The 13613-nt window shown below is 42.7% G+C and overlaps 1 protein-coding gene across 1 annotated transcript in view; it reads left to right on the top strand.

Moving 5' to 3' along the window:
• The first annotated feature begins 1114 nt into the window (after window positions 1-1114).
• Window positions 1115-13613, top strand: part of SEC16A (SEC16 homolog A, endoplasmic reticulum export factor) — a 41831-nt gene continuing 29332 nt past the window's right edge. Inside the window, exons 1-2 of the mRNA XM_065418736.1 lie at window positions 1115-1203; window positions 8830-12748. Of these exons, the coding sequence (XP_065274808.1) occupies window positions 8909-12748 (3840 nt within the window). The 5' untranslated portion in view covers window positions 1115-1203; window positions 8830-8908. The remainder of the gene's footprint in view (window positions 1204-8829; window positions 12749-13613) is intronic.

Here is a 13613-nt window from a genome sequence, read left to right as displayed (position 1 = left end):
CACAGCTGGGCTGGGATCCACAAGTCAAGGAGGGTCATCAGCGAGCAGGGGTCAGAGGAATCGCTGGAGCCAGGTTCAATAAGCAAAGTTGGGGTTGGAGTCCCGAGATCCGATGGAGATCAGAGGTAGTACCAGGCTGGAATCAAGAGGCAGGGGCAGGGTCCGAGTGGGGCTGGGCTTGGAGAACAGTGATCAGGACACTTCGGTGAGGTTTGGAGTCACAACAGGCCAGAAGTCTATGTGGTTGTGACTTTCTGGGCAGCCTCCAGGATTAAATAGTGTGCTTGGCCAGTCAGAGGGCCGCAGGGCACTGTCACGCTGCATCTCATGGGCAGTGCTTCCTGCAGCGCCTACTCTCCCCGGCGTTCCCCGGCTGTGTCTGGGGACAGCGTGGGAAGATCAGCCAGCCCTGGCTCTGCAGAGTGGGGTTCTGGTCATACAGATCCTTACAGTTTAGTCAGAGATGCCTAATTATCACACACCTCCTCCTGCACAGCTGTGCCCAGCCCGCGTCACAGCCTGGCATCTTCGTCCTAGCCGGCGCCTGGGCTGTCAGTGCAGGGGCTGACAGCGCTCCCAGGCCATCCCCGGGGACGCAAGCTTTCGCCACCACATGCACTGGAGGGCCCCTAAGGCTGTGCAGTGCCAGGGCCACTGGGGAGGTGGGCGCCTGCTTTCCAGCATCTGCCCAGTAACCAAGGGCGGTATAACAGAGGCTAAGCAGTTGAATTCTGCTCAGGCCCCTCAAGGCGTCTCCAACCTCCCTAGGTGGGGCTCGAACCTGCCATCCTAACGTCTCCAGAAGCTGCATTGGTTAGCGTTCCCATCAACCCTCAACGCGCATGCGCCCAACCCTGGTGGTCTTCGGCTGACACCCGCCGGTGAGCGCCGAACTCTTAAAGGGATGGCTACATTTTCTGTCCGCCGACGCAGGTGAGTTTACACCCGCCGCCACCCGACGAACCCTTTAAGCAACTCAACGGAGAGCGGAAAGAAACAAAATGTGTGTGGCGTCGACGCGTACGCGCCTGCGTCATCGCGTGCGGAGCGTGACACGTCGGCGGCGGTGGCCATTGGAGCCGGATGTTCCAAGATGGTGGATATTGTTGGTGTTGCGGCTTCTGGGACGGGGGGAGTCGTCTGCTGCTGAAGGGGCTTCGCCTGCTGCGTGCACCCCCGGGGGGCCGAGCCGGGTTCCGCCAGGTGAGGGGAGCGCGCCGGGGGCCCCCAGGAGCTGGGCCGAGGGCGGGCTCGGGTAGGCGCTGGCTGGGGAAGCCTGGGGGATGGCAGGGAGTGGGGAGGGGGAAGCTTTGGGGGGGTGGGAGGGAGTTTGGGGTGCGGCTGGCCGGGGAGAGGGGAACCTCGGGGCGGAGGGTGACAGGGAGAGGAGTAGAGTCTGGGAGATGTCTTTAGGGTGCAGCCTGGCCGGTGGAAGCCTGGGGCATTAAGAGGTGTGGATGCTGTATGGGAGAAGTCTGAAGGTAATTTGGTTAGGTCTCTGGCGGGGGGGCATAGCCTGGGGAATGTAGCTAAAGACTTGCTGGCCTGTGGGGTTAAAAGGTGTGGGCAGCGCTTCACATTGAGAGAAAGGATGGTTCAGTGGATAGGGTGCTACCTTAGGACTTGGGAGCCCTTGGGCAAGTCACTTAGACTCTCTGCCTCAGTTCTGTATCTGTAAAATGCAGATCTTAGCACTCTCCTATCAAACAGGGATGCTGTGAGGTTAAATGAATTAAAGATTGCGAGGCACTTATTGAGTAATGGGTGACATACACGTATGATGTATAGGGGTGGAAGGTCCAGCACTGGGTACTTCAGGGACTGGCTGTTTATGATTACCCCAACTTCTCGTATGTATTCATATTGGTCCCCAAAACATGGTACCTAGTGTTCCCACCCTGGACAACTCTGATTTTTCTCTGGGTGCCTTTGTGGCCTATAAGCAACAGAAGCAGCTGTAGAAAAGGGATTTCTTGGAAATCCTGAAGTTGGATTGGGGTCCCTGATGTGACATTTCATGATATTGCGACATGGTGGTGCTCAGATGTTGCAATGTATGGGTTTATACTGTCCGATGAATTTGCAAAGATGGCAGTTGAAGTTTCTGCCCCTCCACCTATTTGATTGTGTTGGGGAAACCCAAGCTCCACAGTAGGTTAGAGTGTATGATTGCAGGTCTTACTTGTGGGTAGATGTGGTGAATTAAGGCTATTTTGAAAGTATGTCTCTTAGTGTAAATGTCTTTGTTTATTTTCAACAAGGCATTTAAAGTGAGCCCTTCAAAACCAAAGTCACCCTTTTTCAAACTGTTGTAGCTTCTTAACCTTGTGGATAATTGAATAGGAAAGACTGAGTACCAGCTGATGATGGCTGAGTATTGCCTGAAAAAGTTGGGAACCACTGACCTAATTCACTAGTAATTTCCTTTCCAAACTAATGGAAAGGTTTATGTTCCTGTTGTCTGAGGGCTGCATGTTCAGCTCTGTGTTCTTGGTTCCAGGAGCATCTGAGCAATATTTGCATTTATATGGAAGCTGGTAGGAAGTTTTTTGCATTATTGTTGTAGCATGATAGTGTTCCACAGTATGTTAGATGTCATCCATACATGCAGGAAGATGAAGTGCCTGTTCTGGACAGCTTATGGTTTGTGGCCCTGATCCTGTAATTGGATCCGTACGAACACAGGGGGTTGCCCATACAAATTCGACTGCAGGATTGTGGCCTAAGATGACAAGTAACATATAAAAGGTTTGGGAGACTAATAAATCATACAATTGAATTTTTAAAAAGTGTTCAGTTGTTATGCTTCTAGGGTTGGAGAAAAACTACCTCGCAGAATAGGATTCACTTAACGCTATAGGCACTGGTGTCCTTTTGCAGGATCTTCTGTGATAATACAGTAAAAGCTGTGTTATCTGGCCATTTACCAACCAGAAAGCTTTAGAAACCGGCATTTCTGATATCTCCCAATACAAATCTTCAATAGGGTTGCTAGGCTACCTACATGGCTCCGCGGGGCTCCCCAGAAGCGGCGACATGTTCCTGCTGCTCCTAGGTGGAGGAACAGCCATGGGGGGCTCTGTGCACTACCTCTGCCTTGAGCGCTAGCTCTGCAGCTCCCATTGGCCGGGAACCATGGCCAATGGGAGCTGCAGGGGTGGCACCTGCAGACGGAGGCAGTGTGTAGAGCCACCTGGCCGCGCCTTCACCTAGGAGCAGCAGGGACATGTTGCCGCTTGTGTGGAGCCGCCCGAGGTGAGCGCCGCCTGGATCTGGCACCCCAAAACTCCTCCCATGCCCCAACCTCCTGCCCTGAGCCCCCTCCCACACCTAAACTCCCTTCCAGAGCCTGCGCCCCACACCCTCTCCTGTGCCCCAGCCCTGAGCCCCCTCCCACACTCAAACTCCCTCCCTCCCTCCATTGTTAAGTATAACTCTTAGTTAACTGGAATTTTTGACTAACCAGCACCCCCCATTCTCCAACACACTGGATAACAAAGCTTTTACTGTATAAATTCAGTTCACAAGCTCTTATCTCTTCCTTTGCTTGTGCTGAAAGCATAGCAGAGATGTTGAGGAAACTTTGGATTCCTGTCATCTCAGCTAAAGCCACAGTTGCCTCTGGATCTTGTTTTGATAGTTAAAATTGCGTAATTGGGGCTGTTTTGCATAAAAATAGTTATGACCCAAAATCTTCAATTAGAGTATTGAATACAGATTTACCTAACTGTATTTGTGCTGTTTACGTATTCCTGCAATGATGTTGACAAACTCTTGTAATAGATAACTAATTTAACTACTTTTGTTTGTGCGTATTGTAGTGTCATTGTACATGGGTTACGGTACACTAAGGATGTTAGGAAGGAGGTACACAACATTGAAAAGCTCTTTGGAGAAAGTAATAGGTCTTCCGTCATTGTTCACTGCTTCATGCTAACATTTGTCACATTTCACTTTAGTAGTTGCCATTTAAGCTCCACAGAAAATCCTAACATAAACAAAGAGAATGTTTCCAGATTATACCAGGGTGTATCATTTGCTCCATTAAGATCCTTTTCAAAGAATTAAGAAAGTTGTAAAAACTGATACCATTTTAGTTCTGATCATTTGTTATAAGCTTTATTTACTTAGGCTGGCTTTGGGGTAAATGATCACCTCAAGTACACCTGTTGCATTCAAACTTCACTAAGTGTTGCAGATGCTATTCAATGAATTTCAATGGTTTCTTGTTTGGGTACAAATCCTGATCCATTGCAAAAATTCAGATTTCTATTAAGATGTCACTCTTGACGCACAATAAGTTGTAAAAATGAAGGATCATATGAATATAAATATCTTAATGTGAATTGCAAGAAATTTGTGAGATTGGGAAAAAATCTTCTATGAGCTATTCGGCATGCGTAAGTAGAGAACTGTGTGTGAATAAATCATGTCAGACAGAAGTTGATCTTTCTGAAACACTCCTTATGCTGTATTTTTTTCAATAAACTGACTTGGGGCTATGTAATAATATTAGTTAATACAGAATTCAATATAGAATTAAGTCCAATATCTAGTCAGACACTAGACAAAATGCAGCTATAAATGTTTTATCCTTTGTGGATAATACTGAAAGTTAGATGTGGTGGTGATGTCATAACCCTCAGGACATTATTAAATTAATTAAGAACACCAAACATATCTCTTTATAAAGCATGTTGCTAAGAGGCAACAAGAAAGAAAAAAAAAAAAAAAAGCTACAGTCTGGTTCTTGAAATTGCATTGCAATCTGAGTTTTTAATAGTTGGCCTCTGGAAAGACAGTCACATGAGCTTTCAGTGGAATTATTTTGCACACTGAGCGATCGATTCTGTAAACATGCTAACAAATATTACTTTGAGCAATCACACTGACTATGTTGGGCCCTCAATTTGACTGTTCTGAAATGTATTCATACATCTTTTAGATATTAATTTAACTCTTAAAGCTTAAGCCCAATTTTTCAGATTTTAACTATATCTTTTTGGGGTGTTCTAATGACTTTTTTTTTTATATATAAACAGTTTATTTTCCTTCGTTTAGGTGTTGTCTACATGGGAAAGCTTTTTTAGTATAACTAAAGGAGTGAATTTAAGCTGACATAGTTGTAGCGGTATAACCCCCTGTGTGGACACTGGCAAACTCTCCTAGTGGAGAGACAGTTTGTACCAGCAGAAGAATGTTTTGGCCAGTATAACTTACACAAGTTCCCTGAACAAAATAAGTTATACTGAGAAAAGGAGTTTGTTGTTATAAACCGCAAAAACGCTAGGGCTTTTGCCGGCATAGTGATGTCGATCGGGAGTGTGATTTTTTTTTTTCCACTTCCTACTCCTAACTGACATAGCTATGTTAGCAAAACTTTCAAGTGCAGAGCAGGCCCAAGAGTGGCTTTTTTCCTTTGTTTTATGTTACTTGGGGAAGAGGTTTAGGCTAAATCAAAAAAGCCACTCTTACACTGGAGTAAGTGTCTACATTGGGTTATCAGTGTATCTATACCTGGATAGCTATACTTTGATATAACTGGTAAAACTTTAAAAAGCAAGAAAGAGTCCTGTGGCACCTTATAGACTAACAGATGTATCGGAGCATAAGCTTTCGTGGGTGAATACCCACTTCGTCAGACTAACACGGCTACCCCTCTGATAATTGGTAAAACTTTGTTTTCGGTAACCTTTCGGGGGCTGCCATTTTTATGCAATTGTAGATTTTCTGTAGCCATTAGGTGACTAACATTTAGTAGGCCATTGTGCATTATCAACTAGTAAAACTTTGAGATGCAAGAGTTTCTACCCTAGATGGGAACACTCTAGTTGGATTAGCTTTGAGATTATTGCATAGCCATCATCGTTCTCACTTATTTAAAACAAAAACAAAAAATCTGTTAATTTTAAGTTTTGGAAAAAAGATTTTTTCCCCCACATTAATATGTTGATTAAAACTACTTGCTTTCATCACTTTAATAACCTGCACAGTTTGTGTTTTTAATCTCTTATACACCTTTTCTACTTGCTGTGTGTGATCTGTTTATTAACTTTGATCCAGAAAAGGATGCATCTTCCTGGCTTGGGCCTCTAAAATAAGTTTGTGGTTAGAATTCTTTATTTATTCCCGAGGTCCACAAAAAAGAGAACAAGTAATTAATGAAAAGTAAGACTCTTCACTAATTTTGAATTAGCTAATTATCAGTTGTTACAAGAACACTGAAGATATTAGTATTTTGCTGTTTTGTGTGTGTTTGATAGGATATTGTTAGGAACAAAGTCCCTCTCAGAAATGTGGAAATCAACACTTATAATATAAAACAACTGATTTCTCTACCCAACTACATTTTCAAAAACAAGTTTTTGGGTAAACTAAAAAAATGTATAAACTGGAAATAAACATTTTGTTCACAAGAAATTATGGTTTCCACTTGAACTATTGTCTTACATTTCTGGTTTCCACTTTCCCATGCATTGCATGAGAACAACTAGTAAAATGAAAACAAAAAAAATTAATAATTTTAGTGTAAAAACCTGAAAACGTAATTGAGGAAAAATAAATATAAGGGGATGTCCAAAACAGATTCTTAGACGCATGTTCATTTTCTAAGTGTGTAGAATCAGGAGCTGCTGACTAGGCAGGGTTTCCTGGTAACATCCTGGTTGGCAGTAGTTGTGCCTTGCTGGAAAACCTTCTCCCAGATATCAAGGCAGAGAGAAATGATTACAATATTTGAAAACTCTTTGAATTGTTAGATGTGTTTTGTAGCAACTAACGTTCCCTGACATGGATTAAGCATGCAACTGTTTTAAAAAAGAATTTTAAAGAAAAATTGAAGTTATGCTTGAAACTAACAAACCTAAGTTCAGTATTTCTATTCAAAAGCCTAGCATTAACTCAATTCTTCTGCTCCTCCTCCCCATTTCAACAAAAGATTTACATTGGCTATAAAGCAATAACTAGAACATTGTAATGGTGTGCATTGGCCCTTTGGTCCCCAGAGAGGGGGACCCCGATAGCTGACCCCCTCCTCAATGATCCCACTTAAAGAGGGCTGCATTACCATGACGTATGAGCTACAGTAATACAAATAATAAATAGTAATGAGAGATTGCATTGATTAGAAGCCACGAGAAGTTGCCTTTGGGAGATATATAAGGGCTATACTGCTCATTGGCTTATGTGCTTTGTGTTTTTGAAGTTTACTGATTTTAAAGCTTTACAGAATGAATGCAGCCAGAGACTTTTTGCCAAGATTATATTTTGATTAAGCTGAAACCCCAGAGAGAGGTTTTTGCATTTAACCCCTTCTCTAGCTGCTTAGCGCCTGACCCAGTCACAAACATCGTTCTGTTGTAGTTTCTTAACATACAACTCTTGCTATCAAGACACAAGTTGCATAACCAGAAATTTAAATATGGTTTTAAATAGGTTTTAGTCATCTGATTGCCATTGACTTTGGGAGTCCTATTGCTAAAACACTGCCCAACTCTTGGTTGCCTTTTATTATGAAGGATAAACAAAAATGTATCCAATAGATGACACAACTACTCTGGATACTTTTCTCTCCATGATGAGAACTACATTAATAGCATATTTCTATTAAAGAAAGGTCCCACTGTATAGTACAGGACTAGTAATAATGCCCCAGATCTCATATAAATCGCCATGGCTTGTTTTATTTTAATTTTTTTTATGTGGTACATTATTATAAATGGAAAAATACAAGGTCTTAACTAACTTATGAAAACTGCTATTGCACAACCCACTGAATTCTTGTAACTGATACCAGTGAGTTTAAGTTGAGATGGAAAACTTCCAAAACAGTCCTATTAAAATTAACCAGAGAGCATATATATTTTGACGAACTTTACAATAGAATTTAGACTGTATTTTAAGTTTAAAATACACCTCTACCCCGAAATAATGCTGTCCTCAGGAGCCAAAAAATCTTACCGCGTTATATCCGAATTCGTGTTCTATCAGGTCGCGTTATATCGGGGTAGAGGTGTACTCTGCTTCTGGTAATGTCTCCCTTCCCTTCCTCCTTCCCCTTGCCCCAGAATGTCTTGCAGTGATAAAAGTGGAATGTGCTGAATTAATGCAAATAACATTTTATGTACTTTATATGGATTTTTTTCTGAAAGTAATATGCTTTTACTCCATTCATACAGCTCTTCCTGTGTTTAAATACAGCTCAAGCTAAAACGCTTTCGAAGAAAGTATGAGAAGCTGATAGTTTTCTTAACTGAGCGTTCTTTAATATCTTCCACTAGTGCACTACCACTAACTGGTGCTACCAGTGGTGGGAGTGCTAGTGTAGCTCAGTTGCTGATGTTTTTGCCACTATATTGTCTAATCCTGCTTAAAGCAAGTCTAGACAACATGATGGTATAAATGTCACTGCACTAGTGCTACCGCTGTTAGTATGAGACTTTACAGAAGAGCTCAACATAAGTGTAAAAGTCAGTGTAAACATTGCCTGGGTCCAAACTGTATTTAAAAACATTTCCCTGTGGGGTTTTTTTTAAACATTGTTTTTAAAATGGCTTGGCTTTATTTGCACTGACTGGCCAAACAGTGTTAGATGAACCTTGTGTATAAATACAATTATAAGTCCAGTGTAGTGAAAACTCAATGTGTGAAATAAATATACATTCTGGAAAAATTGGCAAATATTTTATTTTTGGGAATCCTGTGTCTTCAGCAGATCACTTTCTGAAAATTCTTTCTTTTAGAAAAAAAAACAGAATGAGATTTTTTTTAAATGCTGAGTTTTCTTATTGTGGGATGTGAAACTAATTTGTCTTATATTCTCCTTTACAGTGTGGGGAAAAAGGAAAACCTGTCTACAGCATTCATTGGCGGTTCTCCAAACAGCATTTGACCTTGCTAGAAATTCGTCATGCAGCCACCTCCACAGACAGTTCCAGCAGGGGTTGGTGGACCGCCGCCTCCTGCAGGAATTGCTCGGAACACGTATTGGCGAAACAGCCCATTTAGTAGACGGGCAAATGCACCAGTCTCAGGAGCAACTGCCCCGGTGCAGCCTGTGACAGACCCTTTTGCATTTGGCAGGCAAACTCCACAAGGTTCCCTGTTAGGTAATCCATCCAAAGGCAATCCCCTGGTTATGCCAGGTCCTGCTCCATCAGTGTTTCCTCGTCCAGCTGGTGTGCATTGTTCTCAATCATATGCAGGGGATAATTCTCATGGACTGCCTACATCTTTACCAACATCTGTATCTCAACCAGAAATAACTTCAAATACATTTTCTAATGTGGTGACTCCTTCATCACCAGCACATATTATAAATAGCACTGCAGAAATGCATCAAATGCATCCAAATGCAGAACATAACTCTTCAGCACAGTCGCTTTATAATACAGGAGCAGCACATGAAAGTTCTCTCAGTGGACATCCGGCTATGGCGCATGTGGCAAACAGACCCCTAAGCAGACAAGATATTAATAGGGATCCAAGCAACACTAGTTCAGTGCCTACAGTAGCACCATTCCTCCCTCCACCTCTTCAACAAACCCCACCTCAGTGGAGACCCATTCACGAAAACCTGCAGCCTCAAGTTCAGAACTACTGGCCCTACACTGAGCCACCTTCTCCGAATGCAGTTTATAGCGTTTCTCACTCTTCCGCTGTTACGTCCTATCTTCCTCCCCAAGCAAATCTGCATCAGGGGCCTGTACATCAACATATTCCACAAAATACCGTGCAAGCACCTTTGCCCATTGGTGGTGAAAAGAATGAGATAAGCAGCTTCCCAGTTGCCAACCACCATGTGAACAGCTTTCAGCCTGAAAATATGTTTAGACAGAATATAAGAATGACTAATCCTTGGCCAAGTCAACCTTACCAAGAACAGTTTTACCCACAGCCTCTTTTACCAGACTCTGGTTTTGTTAATCCCATCACTCAGGAAAATAACCCACAAAAACAATCTCAAAATGTGTCTGAAACACCAAGTGGACATACATCCACAAATGCAGATTCAGGAACTCTCTCCATGTTTTTCAAAGGGGATGAGGCAGAAAATGAAGAAATACTTTCATCAGAAAAAAATGATCTGTCCGGTAAAGCTAACTATGATGCTTGTCAGGTAAATTCAGGGCATATGTATCACCAACCACTGCATCCTCAGCAGGCTGTAGCTAGTGTTCTCTCTCAACCACAGATTAGCACAAGCTCAGCTAATGAGGCAGTGCAAAAGGGAATGGATGTCCAATATTTTTCTAAAACTATAAGCAGCCAGCATGAGACACAGACCAGTAAAAACTCTATGTATATTAGTGATGACAAAGCAAATGTTAGCAAAGCTCGTGAGAATGTTGGGTCGCATTATGAAAATGTTGAGAACCTGGAATGCATTCAGAATCAAGAAGTTCTGCCAAGCGAACCACAGAATATTAATCGCTCATCCCCAAGTGTAGGTTCTGATCTGTACAGATATGGGTCACTGCCAGGGCAGTTGCTTCCAAAGAACACTGTTGTGAGCCATGCAGAAAGAGGACCAAATCTAGAGGCACCCGACTTGTTACCTCATCCAGTCCGATCTGATAGTGTATCCTCAAACTACAGTAACATAAGCCACAAGAGTGTTTCTAGTTCAACAAGACCTCAAGAGCTTGTTGGTACATTTATTCAGCAAGAAAGCGGGAAGCCTGATGGGGAGTCCTCTGCCAGTTTCTTTAAGCAGATTGACTCCTCTCCTTTGGGAGGAGATTCGAGTGAGCCAAATGTCAGCAAGAATTACCATAGTAATCTGTCCCAGCCTCCAACTCCAAGTCCCCCCAAACCTACGGGAATATTTCAGACAAGTGCAAATAGTTCTTTTGAACCAGTAAGGTCCCATGGGGTTGGGGTAAAACCTGCAGAGGTTGACCAAGCAAAGATGGTGGTTGAACTAAGAGAGAACCACCCAAACCAAAAGAATACTAAGAAAAGTACGGCTATGCCAGCTGCCTCACCAGGTAATCTTGAACAGCCACCAGATAACCTGGAAACTATTTTCATGCCCCAAGTACATCCGTTGCCTCTTACAGTCACTGGTGAACCTGGAAACATGTTGCAGCCTGCTAGTGGACCTGTTGTGGAAAACATACAGTCGGTACCTGAGAAAAGACCCTCAACAAGAGCACAGGGAGCAACTAAAAAGTGTGAGAGTCCAGCAACAACTCTCTGGGCTCACAATGAGTTACCTAACTTTGGGGGCAATGTTCTTCTAGCCCCTGCTGCTCCTGCAGTGTATGTACCTGCCAAACAGACAGTGGAAATTATTCAACCGCCTGAAGAAGGGCTGTCTAGTCAGCAGCCAAATAAACCAGAGTGTGTTCCTGTGCAACCATCCCAGCATGGAAATGCATCTTCTGAAAACCTTGAGAATCCTCCCAAAATGGGAGAAGAGGAGGCACTTCAGTCTCAGGCAAGTTCAGGTTATGCAAGTTTGTTGTCTTCTCCACCCACGGAGTCTCTGCAAAATCACCCTATCTTGATTGCCCAGCCTAATCAAAGCTATAATTTGGCTCAGCCAATTAATTTTTCTCTTTCTTTATGTAATCAGCTAACCAGGAATGAAAATAATCTTTCACTGAAAGATCCTGGAGTTGAAGATAAACCTGTAACAGGACTCCAAGCTCCACATGCTGGTGGGATCCTCTCTGGGGAAAATGTGCCACAGTGTGTTGTGAAGCAGGTTGGATCTTCAGTTAATACACCTTCATCTTCTAATCTGTCACATTCTAATTTATTACAAAGCCCTGTTAATTCTTCAGAAATCACTTCAAATCAATCCACAAATTTGTTGATGCAACCTCCATCTCAAACTCCAATTAATTTGGCTCCAGAAGGTCAAAAGAATGTTAATTCAGAAGGTTGTCTGCCTGAATTTGCTAGTAAACCAGGATCTAACTCAGCTGTTTCTCCTGGGACAAATCTCCCCAGTGGAAATGCAAGTGTGTTGTTAGTCCCACCAGTGAATACCATGGTGCCTAATAATAATTCTACAAATGACTCACATAGTCATGAAGAAACTTCTGGAGCACTTGATTTTACAGTAACACGGACACTGGACAAAAGCAAGACCAGTAATCCTGTACAGATGCATAATCCATTACTTTCTTGTGGTCCAGTATTTCCTCAGCAACCAGTCAATCATGCTAGCCAGGTGGGGCCAGACACACATGACAAACAGCATTTCTATCAACAGGTAACAAAAGATGTGCAGCTTCAGGCTCCATCAGACAGAGCCACACAGGGGGCATTGCTTTCTCAGCAACAAAAGCAAACTGCTCAAATGCCACAAACAGTACCTTCTGGGCAGTCCTTGGTTCCTTCAAATTATCAGATGGCTTCAGGAATTAAACCTACCCAAGCACCGCAGCGACAAGAGAATCAGGTGCCAACTAATAGGTATTATCCAGTGGGTCCCCCAGAGGGTAGTTCAACACAGCCACCAACAAGCTATAGTCAAACAAGTCCCGATAAACAACCATTTTCTGGTCAGTCATTGAGTGCTCCAACTTCATCAGCATCTGTTACCACCAGTCATCCAGCCATGCCAACCATGCAACAAGACCAGAATCCACCACCTTCTCAAACTCCTCAGGATGCCTGTGGGCCACCACAAAACCCTTACTACTATTACAGACATCCTTATGATGCTTATCAGACTCCATATCCACAGCCTTACCCTCCCCTGGATCCTAGAACGGCAGCTCATCTCTATTACCAGGTAGAGCAGGAACTTTTTTCTCTTCTCTCATAATTGTATTGATATATTTAGTAACTTCATTATGATTCAAAGACAAAAAGAAGTGTTTGAAGTGATCAAGAGTATAGCATTTATCTTGAAAGATTCACTTTGTGATTTCTCTCTATAATGAAATATAATGTCTAACATAATGCAAGAACTCAACAAAACTGTAGGTAATGGGAAAACCTTTGGAAGGATTTTTTGGTAATGTTTTCATTACTAACTGGCAGCTTTAAAGCTAACAAACATGATGCATATATGATGTCAGAAAGCAGAATCAAAATTCATAGAAAAATTAATTTACAATCAGGAGTGTGAAAACCCAAACGTATAATGACAGAACTGAAATGGTGGATAAATTATAAACAGATAGGAAATGAGTATTAATACTGTTAGCAGTCACTGTCACTCCTGGAAGTTATCTGAACACTGTTTTCTTGGTCTGTGTGAAAAAGATGGTGGTTTCAACTTTGTCCTAGTGGGACGGATGTCCAAATCCTAAAAATGCCCTACCTCCCAGGTGGGACTATTGACAATTTCAGAAGTATTTTCTTAAATTGGGTTTTAAGGCACATTGTCAGGCAACAGTGTAGCCATCTGTATCCTTTGTGGCAAGATAATGTACTTCAGTATCCCTGGCTGTCAATACAGCATCTTTTGTGGGTGCTAATTTCAGTTTTTTAAGATGGTGGGGAGAGGAAGAAGGGAAATTGAGTGGTCAGAAAGGGGTTAGCATAGCAAAATGGGGGGGGAGAGGGGGGGGTTGTTTAGGTTTTTTTATTCCATGTCAGATTTTCAAACAATTTAACTTACCAGTTGGTAATATATAAACCTCTCTTCTCGA

This window comes from Emys orbicularis, chromosome 18 (genome assembly GCF_028017835.1).
Source record: "Emys orbicularis isolate rEmyOrb1 chromosome 18, rEmyOrb1.hap1, whole genome shotgun sequence".
NCBI classification, from domain to species: domain Eukaryota; kingdom Metazoa; phylum Chordata; order Testudines; family Emydidae; genus Emys; species Emys orbicularis.
The sequence above is the reverse complement of the archived record's forward strand: the minus strand, read 5'-3'. Positions and strand labels throughout refer to the sequence as shown.